We start from the raw sequence: 18,889 nt of genomic DNA, 5'->3' as shown, positions 1-18,889 counted from the left end.
GGACATTTATTCAACACATGTGTGATTAGCTCAAAGTTGAAATCAGATTAATTCCTCATACAATCCAAGCACAGACTTGACTCGAGTTCACCAGACCTGTTCTGTGCAAGATCTGTCCACAGTCCAGAGGTGAAAACCACTGTGACCACAAAGGAAGTGCCATGGTTTCTTGGTTACAGTGAAAAGTGTGGGAAGATTAGTCAAGCTGAGAATGGAAAATTGAGCGCATTCATTTGGCCCTACAAACGAATCGAATGCAACTGCAGATGTTGTGAACGTGCATGATCACACAGAAAAATTGGCACCAGAGCTTCTTTTTAAACACTCACTAAATCATTGCCACATTTGGTCTATACATAAAACCGGTGTAACACTATATTCTGTGAGCCAGCTTATGTGTATCAATTGCATAGAAATCCCAGAAACCATTGATTTGAAGGCAACTCAATTCATGCTACATTTTTACATGTTTTGTTTCCCCTCAAAAACTATTTTCTTTTCCTTTTTAGCACTTTAAATCCTTACCTCTACAGTGATCGAATGGTGTTTTTTTTTGTTTTTGCCAACTGCTGTTTTGAATTATTTAGTATGTGATCCAGCATGTTACCTTTATATCTGGAGATTTGGGATTTATGCCCAACAAGACAGGTAGCTTAAGCAAGCTACAAATGATGCAAATCCTTTCAAACAAGTCAGTAACTTCAATCCTGTGAAGTTCTCTGGTTGTTAGACAAGTCTCCAAGCTTGTCTACATTGGATTCTGTTGTGGGAAGTCCTTAGTGCTGTGCTGAATGATTATTTTTTTCTACTGGGTCTTTCTTTCCTCTTCCAAGGGTTCCATTGTTATTGGAATCGATTACGATTGTCGGGAAAAGATGGTTTACTGGACTGATGTCGCTGGTCGGACCATTAACCGAATTAGTTTGGAAATTGGCGCTGAGCCAGAGATTATGATTAATTCAGGCAAGTTGTAATAAAAATTCCTTTTAGAATTTCCTTTCAAATGGTGTGCTTTTACATCAATCAAAATCAATTGAACTGCCTCAAATATCTCTGTGTAAACATTTTGTTAAAGAAACTTACATTATTATGTTATATAAATTGGCTGCTGCGTTTTACCCATAAAGTAGACAGTCACTACGCTGTATAGAGTATTCTGTGAAGCGCTTTGAGACGTCACAAAGGTATGATAAGGTGCTATATCAAATGCTAGGATAGTTATAAGGGTTACTATTATTGCTAGGGTATCACTAAAATGTTTTGTTGGTGGAAGACTATGAGGCTGTGCAAAATTAGCTGTTTTTACATAAGAGTAAAAGTAGAAAAAATCAATTTCAGCCCTGTGTTTTCCTAGAAAATGAGACAAGCACTTGATTTTTAAAGTCTATTTTGTATCTGTTGAGGATGATTTTATTTGTGTACAGATATAATGTCTTCAATCGTCATGTGCTATCATTTTAAAATCCAAAACAAACACAACTCAGAGATTCCCTGGTGGCTGAGCAGGTAAACGAGACATATGAAATACGGGAGATATGGTGAGATCCTGAGATGTAGAGATCAGCAATGTCATAGGTTAGATCCCTGGTTTGTGCTGACATTCAGTGTTTCCACTCCTCACTGATCTCCAATGACCTACGAAGGGACACAATCTTGTGTGTGCATTACCTTCCACATGTGTAAATGTTGAGTGAGGAAAGGATTGGTTCTTCTGTGATGCCTCCCATAGTTAAATACTCAGTCAGTGCTCCCATTTTGAATGAGGAACTCAGCACAAACTGGGAACAAAACCTGTGACCTTCTCGTGCCTTTATGGCCTAATGGGTAAAGGCATCAGTAGAGCTTTTAATTCTAAAGTTTCTCAGGAAAAATCAATTGGCACCTAAATTGCAGCTGCAAGGCCAAATACCATTTGCTCTAAATTGTAGGTTGTACAGTGAGTGAGTGACTGACTGATATCTCCTCTTTGTACTTCTAGTTATGCTAAAGCTTTTAGAATGACCTGGTTAGATAAAGCCTAGAATGCTGTGTTTAGCTTTTGCCCCCATACCAGAAGCACATTAGAAACATTTGGAAAATAGCAACTAAGTTAAAAGGAATGATGATGAAAAAAGATTAGAGAAACCTCATCTGCAAAGAGGCCATTTAAGGGGCAGCTGGATTTAGTGAAGTACAATATATGCAATTGTACAGAAGAGGTAAATCTAGATTATTGTTTCAAAATTCGCCAAGTGCATAGGACCAGAGGATACAAACAGGAAACAAAAAGCAAGTTTAGAACTATATCCGCGTTAGTAATGGTTTACAATCTTTGAACCAGAATAATAGAAGCAAAACTATTGGAAGATATTCCAAATGCAATCAGATGTCCCGGATGCCAGAACTAATATACTAGAGATTGATTCAAGAACAACTTGCATTTCTATTGTGCCCTCACCGGGTAATCACCAAGCACTGCATTAGCTAAATGGCCTTTTCTCATCACTTGCGTTCTTTCTGCTTTAGGACTGACTAGTCCTGAAGGGCTGACCATAGACTACCTCCGCAGACTCATGTTCTGGACTGACAGCGGATCAGATAAAATAGAAGTTGCAAAGGTGGATGGCACTCATCGACGGGTTCTCTTTGATACTGATCTGGTGAACCCCAGAGCAATAGTGGTGGATTCTCTCAGTGGGTGTGTTGACATGCATATTTTAATTTCTCCTCAGAGTTCTGTCAAATAGAAGATTGTAAAGAGTTGTTTTCTTCCCAAAAATATGTTTTTTGTTTAGTTGATGGTACAATTATAGAGTTTTTGTTGTTGGCAAATGAATAGCAGGATTTTCTCAACATATGACACCAATTGAAATTAAGTGCTATTGGAGATCTTGTACAGATGTTGGTACCAGACTTTATGGTTGAACTTTCTGCTATTTGCATTGTTAAAAGGTTGGGGGAATTCACATTGTGCTAAATTGTTTTGGGTAGAATGCACTCCAAGCCACCAGGTTCCACTCGAATTGAAATAAGCCTGGGGCTTGCGAATGTTTCCTTTTAAGATCACCTCAAAAGATAATGGGCTGCTCTGTAAAAGCTAAATGACAGGCTGTTGTTACTTCAGATTAGATACTGGAACATTGTTTTAATTCTTACCCTATTCTTTCCCTGCAGCAACCTTTACTGGACAGACTGGAATCGCGAAGCTCCTAAAATTGAGACTTCTTACATAGATGGAACTAATAGAAGGGTCTTGGTTAAAGATGACATTGGATTGCCCAATGGGTTGACTTTTGACCCTTTCTCCTTACAACTGTGTTGGGCTGATGCTGGTACGTTTCATAAGATAAGTATTTTTGAAACAGAATCTATAGATTTCAAAAATCGTCAAAACTGGCAGATATTGCAATGAAATTTAAATTACGATTTAAAAGACTTTGAAGGTTTAAAAATAAATGGGAGTGAAGAATCCTGCTTGTGATATGTGTCCCAGATTACTAACACTTATCTCAATATGTTCGATTTTATTGGCGACTGGGATCAAAAGGAACAAAAAACCTGGAGTGCATATTTCCAGATGGCACAGGAAGACATGTGGTACAGCTTGGCCTAAATTACCCCTTTAGTATTGTTGCCTATTCAAACCACTTCTACTACACAGACTGGAGAAGGTAAGAATGAAACTTTGATGGAGCTGTTCATTTAAATGTATGCTAAACCAAAGTCCCATCTGCCTGTGGACATTAAAAGATTCCATTGCACTACTGTATTTCAAAGAAGAACCGGGAGTTTGCCCTGTGTTCTAGCCTCATCCGTATTAATTAAAATAGTTGAATCAGTAACTCATCAGATTGTTGTTTGTGGAAAGATTCTGACAAAGATTAGCTGCTGCGTTTGCCTACATAAACTTACTCAGATTTTAAAATAACTCCTAAATCAGGGCTCAGTTGGGACATTTTGCCACGATAAAGCATACAACCAAATTGAAGTATTATACTGTAGTACGTTGATGCTGAATATAATAGATCAAATAATTTAACCTACGCATTTGGGCTTTTGAGAACCATTTAAAAGGCTGAATATATGTCTGATGGAATACAAGTCTCTAAATATACTGGATTTAGATTTCCTTGTAATCTGTGGATTATTTTCAATAGACCTCCAGTAATGATCTCTGCCCTGAATCCTCTTGTGAGAATATTCTAATGTATTAGTGGTACGGAGTACACGTCAGCTACAAGTGGCAGATAAACCAGAAGGAAAACCGAGTTCTCATGTAACTCCAATTTGTCTTCCTTTGCAGAGATGGGGTTATTGTTGTAAATAAAGCTAACGGCCAGACTACTGACGAGTTCCTACCAGATCAACGATCGCACCTGTATGGAATAACTGTGGCCTACCCTAGTTGTCCACATGGTAAGGAGCCTTGAAGTCTCTTGTTGGAAAATAGCATCTTATGCACGTAAAAAATACTAGGCCTCCACTTTCACTTCCTCCCACCTCTCCAGAATGCCCCATTGTATAGTGTAACACAGTTGAATCTGTTATTTCATCCAGGTATCCTCTCATCATAGATAGAAAGTGCCACAACTCATTCTGTAAAGGCACTGTTTCCAGCAACATCCCAGCATCCATGATTGTATGTCAAGGCCATGATTCACCAACTGCACAAGCTGCATTTCATTCTCCTAAAGCCTAATTTATTGCAACATAATAAGGGGTTGATGCTTCATGTAACTTGTCATCCTCTAAAAATGTTTTCAGACATCTAAAACTGTTATCGAGTGCAATAAGTTAAGTGTTGATTTAAATTGGTGACTTCCAAAAATGTTTAAGTGTGTACTCCTTTAATCACGGTGCTCCATGATTTTCTGAATAACATTTTCCCTCCCTTCTGGCAGGAAGAAAATAATACTCTGCTGGTAACAACTATTGGGTGCCCGTTACATCTGGAGGAAGAGGATATTCCTGTCCAGAGCAGAGTGTTGCAGACAGACTGATGTGTATATCTCCCCCCCACCCCAAAAAACTTTCCATATAATTATCATTAATTCAGCAGGGAAGTAAACAGAACATTTACCAGCTTTTAAAATGAGTTACATATGTTATTGTAACTCTACTTTTGGAAGATTTTGTATACCTCATTACCTTTCCACTCCCCTCCCCCCAATACTGTACTGTCCTTGTATTTTAGATAATGTAGTCCCTTCAATTCTGAAAACAAATCTTAAGGATTAAAGCTAGGAACTATCTCTGTGGGGGGCCCACAGAAGGTTATCGTTGCAGTGGGAGAAACCAACATATTATGATATAACTTCAATAGGGAAAAATGGCAAGATTTCTGAAAGATTTTTATAAAAAAATCAAAACAACCACTTCCTCACATCTTCACCGCCTCAATTTACAGGAGGAATCATTCCATTTAATACTGATTTTACGTTGCACACCAATAAGCCTCTTTCAAAAGTACAAAAACCACACAATAGATTTGTTACCAAAAGTGTTACTGTTCAACTGCAAAATATTATATCTTAAAACAGTACTGGTAGAGATTCATTCTGTTCCAATAATAGAAATCCATAGGAAATTTGACCTTATGGAAAGAACTTGAATTTTTAGGTTTGAATAGTCAGTTCCCTGTTGACCAAATTCAGCTGGGATCCTACGTGGAGTAACAGGGATCAGCTATAATATCAATTTTAATTATTAAAAACCTATTATCTATTAAAGACCTATACATTATATTGTAACAGCAAGTTTACAATGGTGATTTATTTTTCACCCTTTGAGAATAGTTTTGAATTCTGAGATTAGTTATCAATGGGATAGACCAAAGACAAGGTCACATTCTAGGCACTGCAAGAGAGTAATGTTTCCTACTTATAAGAGCACAGTGTGATAGAAGTGATGTCAGCGCTGACCTGACAATGTAGAATTCAGCTATTTTTCACAACGTATTTGTATCGTGGCTGCTGAGACTGTCGACCAAGCTCGTAACAAGGTTCCCTTATGTTCAGTTTCAGAAATGTGAAATTAATCTTGTGGTATGTAAAGCATTCGGGCACCAGCATGATTTTAATATTCTCTGCCCTTCTAAATCCTCCAGATAAAATTGGGGTACTGTTTCACAAGCTACCTTGCCCAAATGGCTCTTCACACACGTGATTCAAAAATCGTTCAGGGGCAACATGAGTCCATTGGCATTTAGGCTGAAATTGGCTAATAGTACAAACCAGGGATGCAATTTTACAGCTGCATATCACAAGGCCTGACAAGAGACACTGTGCATTACTTTTACCCACTAAACCATCAGGGAAGCCGCAAAAAAACATTTTCTAATTGTTGCAAAGGTGCTGTTATACGGACTCAATAGATCCTTCATATTTTTCTTTAAAAGTGCCTAAATAGGCTAAAAAATGTCAGGTATGCTGAAATAATGAGTAGATTTATTTAATACTGGTTACAGTACTTTAGATAGATATTATTGAACTACATAAAGTTATAGCAAATGTAACCAAATGGCTACAATGCATTATACAACCGTTTTATCTCTTGATAATTCTCCACCTGCAAGAACAGATTGCTTACTGAACTTCTGACCAGTGGTGTTTTCAGCCTGTATATCTGTAAGGATTCTAAAATCTCGTAGCAAGCACTCGATAAACAGGGGAGGTAAGAAATTGAGTTTCAATTGTTTCACGCTTGCTCTTAATAACAAGTATCGGTGTAAAAAGTTCACTCCTACTAAACTGAAGCATTTATCTTACGGCCTGCAGAATGCCTAGGTGTAGCATATTGAATTTTAAATATGAATGATTAAAATAGACATTCTATGTGGTTAAGAACTGTCAATAGGGGAAAAAAAATTGAACTAATCTATAAAATAGGACAACAGAAAGCAGTCAATCCACATATTCTCAGATCCCAGAAATATGGAACTGATTAACTGAAAATCTAAATGTCATTTTCAGAATTCTAGATTCCAAACATGTAAATAATTGTATCACTTAATACTCAAGTGCTGTGAAAGACAACGGTAAAACTAATATTTCAGTGCCTTTTCTATTGCGCTCCCCTTCTGGTATAGCATACTCTGACATCATTCGGTTCCAATTTGGCAACCACAAGCATGAAAAACTGAGTCATGGGCAGCAATCTCTATTCATGTCACACAAAGGAGCATTACACAAAACGTTTCATCTTAGACTGCCTGTAATTAGTATTTTTGAAGCATAATTTAAGGTTACAAGTGGATGAAGACCAGCTACGCTTCAAATACTTCCCAGTATAACATTTAGGAAATGTCACAACCTTCCCCCTGTAACTAGGAACATGGACATACTCTTGGAGGTGGTAAAGGTAAAAGGCCTCTCTATTAGATTTAAACAGTATACAATGTTAGGCTCTTTTGAGATTATTATATTTCTGATCTAAACTGTTTCATTTTCAAGTGGTACCAACAGCACATGAACCCATAATGGTATCCTCACTCAAGTTCAGTTTGTGAATGTCTTTGCAAATTAAAATGTGGGATTTTCCAATGGTATGATTCAATAATCTATACAGTATTGTTATCCTTTTTCTAACATTTAGCTTACACCGTTAATTGTTGGCCAACTGTAATCTCTGATTTATGTACAGTAATGCATTTCATTGAGTATTTGTAATGGTCATTTTGTATTTGAATATTATTTCATTTATGAAAAATTGTTGCGTTAATCCATGTAAAGTTTTTCCTTGCTGTCCAATTTAAATTGTAAAATTGTCATGTAACAAATGTTAATTATATACTTTTGCTGTCAGATTCATTGTACAAAATACTGTATGACACCTTAGAAGTGTCTAATGAAACACAATACTCTTGTAACCACACATTGTTGTGCTTTGTTCCAATTTAATAATGCTTAAAACAAACTTACTTTTTTATTTCATTAGTTAATTTAACAGTGGATCAATTTTATTGAAAAATTTATCACATTCATGTCAGTTGAATTTAATTATCCAGGTCAATACAATTCATCTCCTTTCACATCTCAAAGAAAAAAAAACTGTAAAGGCTATACAAATGGTGAACTATTTCCATCTGTTGATTATCTTCCAACTTTTCCCAGCCTGTGATCTGTTTTGGGATCAGCTATTATTGACTGGACAGCTACGATGGCTTCATTAATCTTGGTTTGTAGGTCTCGTAACTCCTCTATGTGCAGCAACCGCAGAATTGTTGCAGCCTCATTCAAGGTGGCATCTATCAACAACACACCATATGATCATCAGAAAATATTACAACTACCATAGATGTGTCATGTACATTAATATGCTGAAATTCAAAGTAGTTTACTACCTAGACAATGAAAATGAGTTGTCTCTCAAAAATATATCTAACTAGCTTGATATCGTAAATGGAAAAGGCAATACAATACAATATAAAATTACATTTGTATAGCGCCTTTCACAGTGGGAGGATGTCCCAAGCCGCTGGACAATTGTTGTTTTGGACCCGAGCTGCAGGTCGGGGAGGGTGGAGGGCAGTGGGGGGGGGAAGGAGGGTGATCGAAGGCATGGTCAAAGAGGAAAGTCTTGAGACGGGTCTTGAAACAGGGAAGGGAGGGGGCAAGGCGGAGGGACTGCGGGATGGAGTTCCAGAGGGTGGGGGCAGAGTGGCTGAAGGCGGTGGGGTAGGCAAGGCAGGGGACGTGAAGCAGGCCGGAGCCCGCTGAGAGGAGGGGGCAGGCAGGTTGGTAGGAAATACAATTTGCTTACATCTATCCCAGAGAGAGCTGACATAATAGATGGCAAGACTTGACCCACATTTGAATCAGCAAATTTAACCATGAATAGCTAAACTTAATAGAAACAGAAAAAATTAACCTGAAATTTCTCAAAAGGTATTCAGTCTTGCGTGCACAAGTAGATTGTGCAATGCCACAGCCTATTCTCAAGGCTCTAATATGTTCTTGCAGTTTGCTGTAATCCAATCTCAAGGTTCCAATAACTTCATGAAGTTCAGTCTTGTCTTGCAGATTGACATCACAGAACCCCTTAATTGTGTTACAACAAGCAGTAACAGCTGGCTGGGAGAGTGATTTACTCTATTTAAGTTTCTACATGTTCACAAACTATAATTAGGGGTCAATCCCACTAATGATAAATGTTGCTTACCTCCAGTATCAAAGCCAAGAAAATGTTTTTCTAAGGACACAGTTAAACCCTGAAAAACAAGGGTGCAATAAAGACACTGACAAATAAAATTTCTGTTTTAAAGACTTGAAAATATTGATCTCAGAGTTACATTAAACATTGTAAACACCATTTTATCAAAACTTCCATGGTGAAAAAAGTGCATTGGTATTCCAAAAGCCAGTTAAACAATGCCATATATTTAAACCCTTGAAAACACACAAATAGTTACACACATTCAAGTTTTCAGTCAGCAAGATTCACCGCATTCATTTAATTGTATTCATGATGCTGAATAAAACTTGAAACAAAAGAATATTATGAATCTTGGCTCAGAACAGATATTGGAAATATGGTTTTACCTCCTTTGACCGGTTTGACTTCGCAATGGCGTCTTGACTTAAACGTTCTTGTACCAAAATACGAATCGCCTGAAACCAAATTAAAAACGTGTCAAGGGGCCGAAAGAGAAAACCTCATTTGAGAATAGACAGGTTACAGTTCAGCTGTAATCTAACTAAGAAAGTTTTGGGTAGAGTGACAAAATTAACGTCATATCATTTGCTTAAAATTAATAATTTAGGATTAAAACAAGGAATCGGTTGCACCAATTTCTTTCATGACAGAAGCCAAAGTGCCGTTCGCATTGGGAGGATGTCCCAAAATGCTTCACTGGATACACTGCAAAGTGTAGTGATTCTGTTTTGGTGAATATAATCGTGTTTGAAAAAGTAAAACAAGGTATTTTTGTAAGGGAAGAGGGAGAAAGCATTACCTTATTTTCATCTGGTATCGACACATGCTGCCTCTAGCAGTGGTCACACTGGTTAGCAAGAAGGTGCAGGAACCATGACTGATTTCCCCCTCCCAAGCCCAGGGGCACAAAGGCCAAATATAGTGCTTTAACATCTATCTTGGTTGAGATCAGATAACTCAGCAGAGACCAGGAACTGAACCTATGACCTTTTGATCTACGTAGGTTAATGCCACATCAGGTGAGAATTTTACCCTCTAGGCTGTGAGAGTGAAGCTACGCTCAGACTTTTAGAAAGGCTTACAATCGTCAAAGTCACAAAAATACATTTCTAACTGCAGTAAATTCGTAAATAGTGATAGAAATGGATGTACAAGTAATAAAGCAAAAGTGCAACTTAATTAGATAAATATATCAATTTACATATAAAGTATATTGATCAAATGTATTGATATGTATCTTAGAAAGTGTATCTTAGGAAATTTCACCCACAAAATATACAGTCATTTCACTTTAGAGTATATTCTGTGAGGTGCTTTGAGATGTCTGAAAAACGTGATAAATGGTATGTCAAATGCAAGGATTATTATAAGTGTTAATACATATCTTTTGTTAAAATAATTCCTCACCAGTAGGATATACGATGATATACAATCTGAACTGTTTTATTCAAATTACTAAAACCTCACAGTATAATATCCCTAATTCCAATACATACCTTCAACATTACCATATAGTCATCATGGCGCTGGATTTGTAAAAGGTTGGCCAATGCCATTACACCAGCTTTAAAGTCAGGATTGTTAGCTATAAGAGAGAAATAGCTGAAGTTTTGTAGATGAACAGAAAAAACAAAAGAATCTTCCATTTACTGATCAGCCCACTAGCACAACTGAAAAACCTACAATTGAAAGACAGTCGTGTTTGAAAAAAACTACATAAGGAATGAGGCACAATCTTAACGCTGTGCATATAATGTTTGCACATAGCACCCTCTTCAGGCAGTCTGCTTCTCTTGCAATTCAGAAATTTAGCTCTGACAAGTATGGCTAAGACAATGCAATGTGCAAGTACTACAAATTTCAGCAAAACTCACAATTTTTATTTTGCACACTGAGCTTCTAGCTTTGTGTCGATTATACCAGAATTAACAAAGCAAGAGTTGCTGCAATAAATGTTAAATTGCCTACAGCACATCTTAAAATAGGATTGTGTACCACGTATATGCAGCTTAAGTTACTCTAGACTTGGCCAAGTGACTAACCATCTCATTACTCTTAAGATAAGCTGTCCTTTGGTAAATATCCTACTCATTTAGGGAATAATTCAACACTTACCATCCAAATTAACAAGCGGATCTGTACCTTTTGGAGCAATTTTTACACTGGCTGCAGTACAATTCTTGTATTTATCCACTGTGGGGGAGGAAAAGGATTCAAAATGATTCACTACATATGCAACAAGTTTAACTATGTCTATAAAATCAAAAAGATATCAACTTAAATAAAAATTGGCCAATCACTTCACGGATAGTTGTAGGGTATTGCTATTGCGCAAATCATTTCATAGAATCTTACAGCACAGAAGGAGGCCATTCGGCCCATCGTGCCTGTGCTAGCTCTTTGGAACTAGTGCCATTCCCCCCGCTCTTATCCCAACTAGTCCCACTCCCCTGCTCTTACCTCAAGTAGTCCTTCTCCCCCGCTCTTACCCTAACTAGTCCCACTCGCCCACTCTTAACCCATAGACTTAAATTTCTCTTTTTCAAGTATCTATTACATAGAATTACATAGAATATACAGCACAGAAACTTCCCCTTATATGCATCTATAATGTTCGCCTCAACTCCTCCTTGTGGTAGTAAGTCCACATTCTGTCTGTGTGAAGAAAATCATCTGTTGCATTTGCCTATAAATACACCATCACTTTTCCATAAATCCTTTAAATTGCTTTGAGACATCCTCCCAATGTGAAAGGCGTTATATCAAATGGAAGGAATATTATTACCTTTGATAACTCACAGTTCTATATACTTACTGGAACACTGTAGTCAACTTACTCAGATCATGAACAGTCAGAGGCTCTCTCTGGTTGTTAATTGTGGATTAACTCAGATACCAATAACCAGCACCATCATAGGATATTGACAGAATTGGGAATTAGCAGCAAGAAAAAGCTGGATTGCTCAATGTGAATATCCCAGTTTCTGTAGCCTCTTCTCATAATTCAAGTCTCTACTTTCAGCTATCGACTTTGTTGCCTCAATGTTTTATTTGAAGGACGGGACCTGTGACAATGCCGCACACACCTCGCACTGCAATTGGAGTATCAGCATAGTCTATATGAATTCAAGTCCCAATGTGGACCTTGAACATATACCTTCTGTCTTAGTGGCTGGAGTGCTACCAACTGAGCCAGGCTGACACACAGGAATTGAACACCAGTCGTAAAACAATTCCTACAGAAAGCGCACAATTCAAGTAGGTCTAAAGGTTAGTTTCTATCCTTTGTGGACATTACAAATAATCAGCAATATTTAATAAGTGGTAGAAGAAAATACATACCATTATCTGAATATTCAAGTCTCACAGCCAAGCCCAGAAGCCAGTCAACACTTTCCTGCTTTTCTTCAGCCTTGAATGGGCATGCTACATCTGCGAGGTACTGAAATAAAATATCACATAAAATTGAATTTTAAACTTGGAAGATCACCAGCAATTCAATAGCACTACAGAGTGTCAGCTAAATCAAGGTTGCATTTTGATTTTAAATAGGACAGTAAATTTACAATAGTGCCTGAAACTTCGAAATGGATATTGTGGATTACCAAATAATTCAGAAATGTCAGCCTGTAAATAAATATGTATATATATATAATGCCATTCAACTTTGACAATTAAAATTGTAGTGGTAATAACTTTATATATTATTATACATAAATTGAAAATGACATAGGTCTACACACCAATTTAAAGGACAAATTCACTTGTCAAGACATATGGCTATAAGTTCAGTGCTCAATAAGTATTTATAAGATGCAAAAGAAAAGCTTTATTCCAACCACTGTCGATTACACACCTCTCAGCAGCTGGTTACATTACAAGATAAACACTAAATCAGTTCTGCGACATTTCACATATCAATCTTGGAATCTGAAATCACTATCAGTTGCACTCAAATCCATTTACATCTCTATAATGGAGTATGAAATGGTGATGACTCCAATCATTGCTAAACATATCACATCAACAAACTGGATGATTTTTGAAGAAACACAGATATTTAACACAAACTTCTCTCTCCAAAGCAGTGCTCACCTTCGCAAAGTATTTTGGCCATTCAAGACTGTGTATATTTCTTAGATTGGTTCTCTCTTCAATCTTATAATGTCTTATCTTCTGATCTTCAAGCCAGACAATTACATTTTTAAATTCCATGTCATCTGAAGGAAGGAAGGAAGGAAGGACGAACAGTTAACCTCAGTAAATTTTTGAATTTTTATTGCACCTCATGATATCAGTGTCTCAAAGCGCATCACAGGTAAAGTGTCTGTCAAGTGTAGTCACTGTCTGTGAGGGCAACTAATGTGGAAAATAGTTGTCCAGAACATCAGGATAAATTGCTTTCTTTTTTTGAATACACCTATTCCCAAGAGCTCTCATCTGACAACAATTCTGACCTCCCAGCACTCCCTGGACCTGAAACAACAAGCTAGTTAGAGGTTAAAAATACATTGTGGCCAACATATCCAGAATTACAGAAAACAAGTACCATTCTCACATTAAGAAAATAAATCAAAATAAATCAATTATGCTCGTAAATAATGTTAAGGTGAGACTACTAGTTTCAGCATTGAGAATCCAAAGAAACAAAAACAAATTTAAAGTTAATGTCACTAGCAAAAGTAACTCATTAAAATATCAATAACCATTATTTGTATTGTAGTTTTGCAATACAACCACTTCATATGTTGATAATGTTTACTTTTAGTGAAGATTTACAGCTGAGCGAGAAGAGATGAATAATTCTTGCATTTGATATAATGCTTCATCACATTGTCAAAATGCCTCAAAGTACTTCACATGGTTTCACTGTAAAGTGGTAGGGCTATGAATTTGTAGGCGACAGCAGCAACCAATTTGTGCACAGCAATGTCCCACAAACAGCCATAAAGTGAATAACCAATTTTACTTGGAAGTTGTTGGCTAGGGCACTAGGACAAACTCGCTTCTCTTGGAAATCATCTGAATAGGCAGATGGCAACTCAAACATCCCATCCAAAGGATAGCAACTCCAACACTCTCTCACTCAGCACAAACTATGAGCTCAAAGTTACATTTACATTGATCAACGATAAAATACTTGGGACTTAATGTTTTATTGGAATTATTCTGTATATATGGGAAAATTTGTAGAATATTTACTTATTTTCCTTAAGACCTTTCTGTTTGAATGCACTATTGGTCACCTTTCCTCCCCCAACTTTGTCAACTGCCCCCATCCCAAGCTTAGGTGTCCGAGACAACTCTGTAAACCACTGTGAGATGACCACCTGAGATGAAAGGCGGTATACAGCTGAACACGCATTAAATCTACGCAACAGTCCCTCTTGGGAGACGCTGGGCCAGAAAGTATTCGTGATTTCAAATGCAAATCAGCTAAGATTTCTTTTAGGCAACAATACTTGGGGATACAGCATTCGAGCAGTTCAGGCGGTGACACGTGCAGGCGGGGGGACTGCCGGGATAGGGTGGTGGAAGGCGAACTGGATGGACCTCGGGGTCTGTTTTGGCATTTCCTGGGTTCCTATTATATCAAAATGCAAAGATCATTATCAATCGCCATTGTTTGCGTTCGTTAACAACTCAAATGATTCACAGGCACGTGGGGGGGGGGGGGGGGGGGGACTGCATAACATGAGGGATGAAAGAGCTGCCCCCCCACCCCCTCCAGACAGGGTGTTGGCTGGACCCACACAACGCTGCTGCAGCATCTCCTCCCCTCCCCACACTGGGGCCTAAACCGACCGGTGCCAACACGGCCTGAAACCACAACCCCACCACCGCCGCCGCCGCTTCTCCTCTCCTTCCGTACCTTTACAGTCAAACGCGCTGCTATTATGATACTCTAAAGCCGTTAGTTTCCTCCGGAACATGATAGCTCGCGGTGGTTGGGCGTGTGCGGTGCCGAGGGTGAGGGGGGGGGAAGGGGGGGAGGGGTGGGGCGGGTGGGTGGTCGGGCGAGTGAGGGAAGCAACGCGGAGCCGCCGTCAGCACAGCCGGTAAGTCCGAGCCGCTCCGTCGCGTGACGCCGGGGCCACGCGGTGCCGTCATCGCGTCGGGGCGACGCGTTGCCGTCATCGCGTCGGGGCGACGCATCACGCCCGTGATTGACACTCCTCTCGCCCCGCCCCCTCCCCCATGTCACGCACTGTATCATTGCCACTTGAATGGATACCATTTGGACCCATTCACGTGGCACGTGAGCTATTAAAAGCGTACTTCGGTTTTCAGATGTGTATGGATTTTTACGTACGTGCCTATTCAAGGTTTTAATTGTCACTAGAATAATAATAATAATAATCCTCGCATTCGATAGAGCGCTTTTCACGTCGGGAGGACGTCCCAAAGCGCTTCACAGAACACACTGTCAAGTGAATTGACTGTATATTTGTGGGCGAACGCGGCAGCCAATTGCGCACAGCAATGCCCCACAAACCGTCATGGATTGAAAATGACCAATTTATTATTGTTTTTTTTTTGGAGGGATTATTATTAGGCTCTGTGTGGAGTAAGGAAACTTGCCCAAGGTTTCCCGCTGCCTGGAATTGAACTCAGGTCTCTCACTTGCAAAGCGAATGCTCTAACCACTGAGCTACAGGACTCCACATAAAATAGAGTGAGGCCTACGTAATAGTGCGGTTACACAATATAGAACGTGGGATTGCCACATGATTCTCACGGGTTATGTTTCTGGAGGGGAAACACAAAAGTATTGCTTCTGCGGCCCCCCACCGCCGGGCATTTTTCAAACCTGGCATCGTCCGGCCCTCAGCAGCCAAAAGGTTGGACCACCTTGTCAACACGTGGCACACTGCTCCCTTCGCACGTGCTCATAACCTGTCAGTGTTGCCGGTGTGTGTGGACATGCATCGATTTTCTTTCCCATGTGTTTAGGCTCAGTTGATAGCATTCTCCCCTCTAAGTCAGAACGCTGTGGGTTCGAAGCCCCACATCAGGGCTCTGAACTCCTCACACTAGTCTAGGCTGACACTCCATCCAAAGCGTTGTTCGATGTGCCGTCCATCGGATGAGTTGTTAAGCCGAGAATCCATCTGTCTGCTCAGGTAGATGTTAAAGATCCCAGTGCCCTTTGGAAATTAAAGACTAGCTGAAATACTGTGAATCTCTGGCGGAAATAGCTTCGAAGCAATCAGCACCTCAGGCCAGCTTTGGGCCAAACCGTCACGTTACAGTCCGAAATGGTCTGTTCACACCTCACTAATCTATTGAGGTATTTTAGCCAAGTCCATCCATCAAGTTGTGTTATTTTACTGAATTATTTATTGTGTCAGTAAAGTGTTTGCTTTTTATTGCAACTGATCAAAGCTTACACGGTTCAGAAATAGATAAAGCACGAACAATACAAGAATAAGGGTGGGTAAAGGACAGCAACCATACTTATTTATTCCCTAAATTCCTAGAAGTTCATGTTGTCGGAAAGAGCTAACATGTGTTCGTGGAGATTATGATATTTTGGGCATATTGAGTATTAAGGAAGACTTGTAAGATATAAACCACAACATCTGTAGTTGGGCAACAAATATATTCTGCATGATTGTTAAGATATCCACCAATTCCTATTTTTAACTTCTGGCACTAATTCTAAATACAGTATAGTTAGAATGTTTTTATATATATGCTATGAAGATGGGATTACATTGTCATCATTGGAATTATTTTCCTCTGAACATTTGTTTGTACAACTCATCTAAACTCACACTACACAATGGTTTAACAGGCACTTACATTGCTTACAGGACCAAAACTCAAAAGAATGCAGCAAACCGTTGCACCCATTTTATATCATTACCAAATTATAGTATTTTTACCTCATGAACGGTACAACATAATAGATTTGAAATTAAGTAATATATTAATCCTTGCCTTTGATAAAATACTTTTCACATTGAGAGATATCTCAAAAGCACTTCACATGATTTATAGTAAGATGAATATCAAAACCTCATACAGGCAGGAAAGTTTTACATCCTGTTGAATTGCTTCAGGATAGTTCCTTTTAAATGCTCAGATAACACTTTTTAAATATTTGGATTAATACCAAACTTTTCCCTCACCCTTAAATTGGTAAGAAGGTAGTAACCTTTCTACCAAGCATTATTTTAAATTATGTTCCATAGCTTCGTTCTATGGAGTAGGTTGCTGGATTTGTGAAGCTCTGCAGTGCCCAGTGAAACAAAGCCCAGTTTGACACTTGATATATCTAACAATGGCTGTATTGATAAATTATTAAAATGTAGGATGAAGAAGGCATTTAGAAAATCCACTAGTCTATCTTCCTAAGGCAACTGTGGGCTAGTAAAAAAGTTATTTCTCAACAACAATTGAGCTGTGTATTTTCACTAAATATCTGAACATCCTCCCACTTTGTTTCTTTATTTTATTAAAGAAATACTTTTTTTATGTTTGTGGGGTGGGGGAGAAGAAAGGGAGCATGGAGGCAGGTTGCTAATGTATGTGACGGAAATTGGCAATTGCCCAGAAATGGGGCCCAGTCGTGGAGAATTTTGCTCAGTTCAGTCTTTGTACGCTGAATGTTTTCTCTGAATCGATGCATGACCCATTCATCAGACTGTTCCTCAAGCTTAAGTAATAACAAGTTAGAATTGTTAACCTACAGAAAAAATCCACCATGGTCAATTGTAAAGTTGTTTGAGTTTTGAGCTCAGTAGGATAGCTATACTTTTTTATTTTTATATTTCACCCCTGGTGTTTCAAAGTCTGGCGTTTCGTAATATACAGCATGCTTCAGTCATTGTACTCTCTTTCTCCTTAGTATTCTTACAGCCAGAAGCATTTATTCCAAATTCTGATGTCACTGTTGCCAATTTGTAGGAAAAAGCTTACAGACAGACTGAGAAGCTACTTAGGGACTTTACAATATGGAGTTTATAAAGGTTGGAACATAAAAAGATCAAGGAGAGAAACTACCTTTGTGGCTGTTCATTAATTATAAATCAAAATCCCAAATTAGACGGAATAATATATTATCTGTGCCAATTCTATTACATGAAATTGTGTTGCTCAGCCATTTAGTTTTAAAGTACAAGGCTGAACAATTACACTTTCAGCAGCTGTTTAATGTTTAGTACATGTAATAGTTGTTAACTTTTTAAATATCTTTTATGTTTAAACAGAATACTGTACTCAAGTCTGAAAAGGTCAGGAAGACTCTTTTCATTGTTTAGTTCACCACCAGATGGCACGTTTTCCAGCTGGAGCCCTCAAAGCAGTTCAAAAGTATAGCTTGTTATACTGTGTTTGTGTTCTTCCGGCAAGAAATCCTAAAAATGTATGAAATGCGTGAAATACTGGATGCCTCTTTCTGTTTCCATGCTAAATATACTGCAGGCTCTAAAACATTCAAACCAGCATTGTGTCTGTCAAGAATTCTGACCTACAACAGATTAGTCTATAATACTCCCAGCCATCTAAAATTCTGAGATATGACAAATTAAACCTTGTAGTCTATTGTGTTATTTTGAGATCTCTTGGGCGTGTTTGAGATCCGATGGGCGATAGGATATCCTTGTGGACTAGTGGCTGTGTTTTCAGCACGTTGGGTGCCTTGGGACCCCGTTGGCTGGGATTTGCAGACTGCTGGGAGTGGTGGGAAACCGGATGAATGATAAAATCGTCGTCACCAATGTGCCTCTGCACCACACATGAGCTAAATTAA

General features: G+C 38.6%; 2 protein-coding genes across 2 annotated transcripts in view; one reads left to right on the top strand and one right to left on the bottom strand.

Moving 5' to 3' along the window:
* Window positions 1-7,846, top strand: part of nid2a (nidogen 2a (osteonidogen)) — a 30,984-nt gene extending 23,138 nt beyond the window's left edge. The window contains 6 exon segments of the mRNA XM_042337956.1: window positions 834-963; window positions 2,506-2,677; window positions 3,154-3,311; window positions 3,527-3,650; window positions 4,283-4,395; window positions 4,881-7,846. Coding sequence (XP_042193890.1) covers window positions 834-963; window positions 2,506-2,677; window positions 3,154-3,311; window positions 3,527-3,650; window positions 4,283-4,395; window positions 4,881-4,891 — 708 coding nt within the window. The 3' untranslated portion in view covers window positions 4,892-7,846.
* rtraf (RNA transcription, translation and transport factor) lies at window positions 7,841-15,131 on the bottom strand. Its single transcript, XM_007888173.2, has 8 exons — window positions 15,005-15,131; window positions 13,228-13,352; window positions 12,475-12,574; window positions 11,248-11,325; window positions 10,629-10,717; window positions 9,519-9,587; window positions 9,139-9,187; window positions 7,841-8,224 (listed from the first exon to the last, which is right to left on the bottom strand). The coding sequence occupies exons 1-8, from the start codon at window positions 15,063-15,065 to the stop codon at window positions 8,070-8,072; spliced, it is 726 nt and encodes a 241-aa protein (XP_007886364.1). The 5' UTR covers window positions 15,066-15,131; the 3' UTR covers window positions 7,841-8,069.
* Window positions 15,132-18,889: the final 3,758 nt, after the last annotated feature.

This window comes from Callorhinchus milii, unplaced genomic scaffold (assembly GCF_018977255.1).
Source record: "Callorhinchus milii isolate IMCB2004 unplaced genomic scaffold, IMCB_Cmil_1.0 Scaffold9, whole genome shotgun sequence".
NCBI lineage: Eukaryota > Metazoa > Chordata > Chondrichthyes > Chimaeriformes > Callorhinchidae > Callorhinchus > Callorhinchus milii.
Note: the sequence above shows the minus strand (reverse complement) of the source record. Positions and strands in the feature narration are given on the sequence as shown.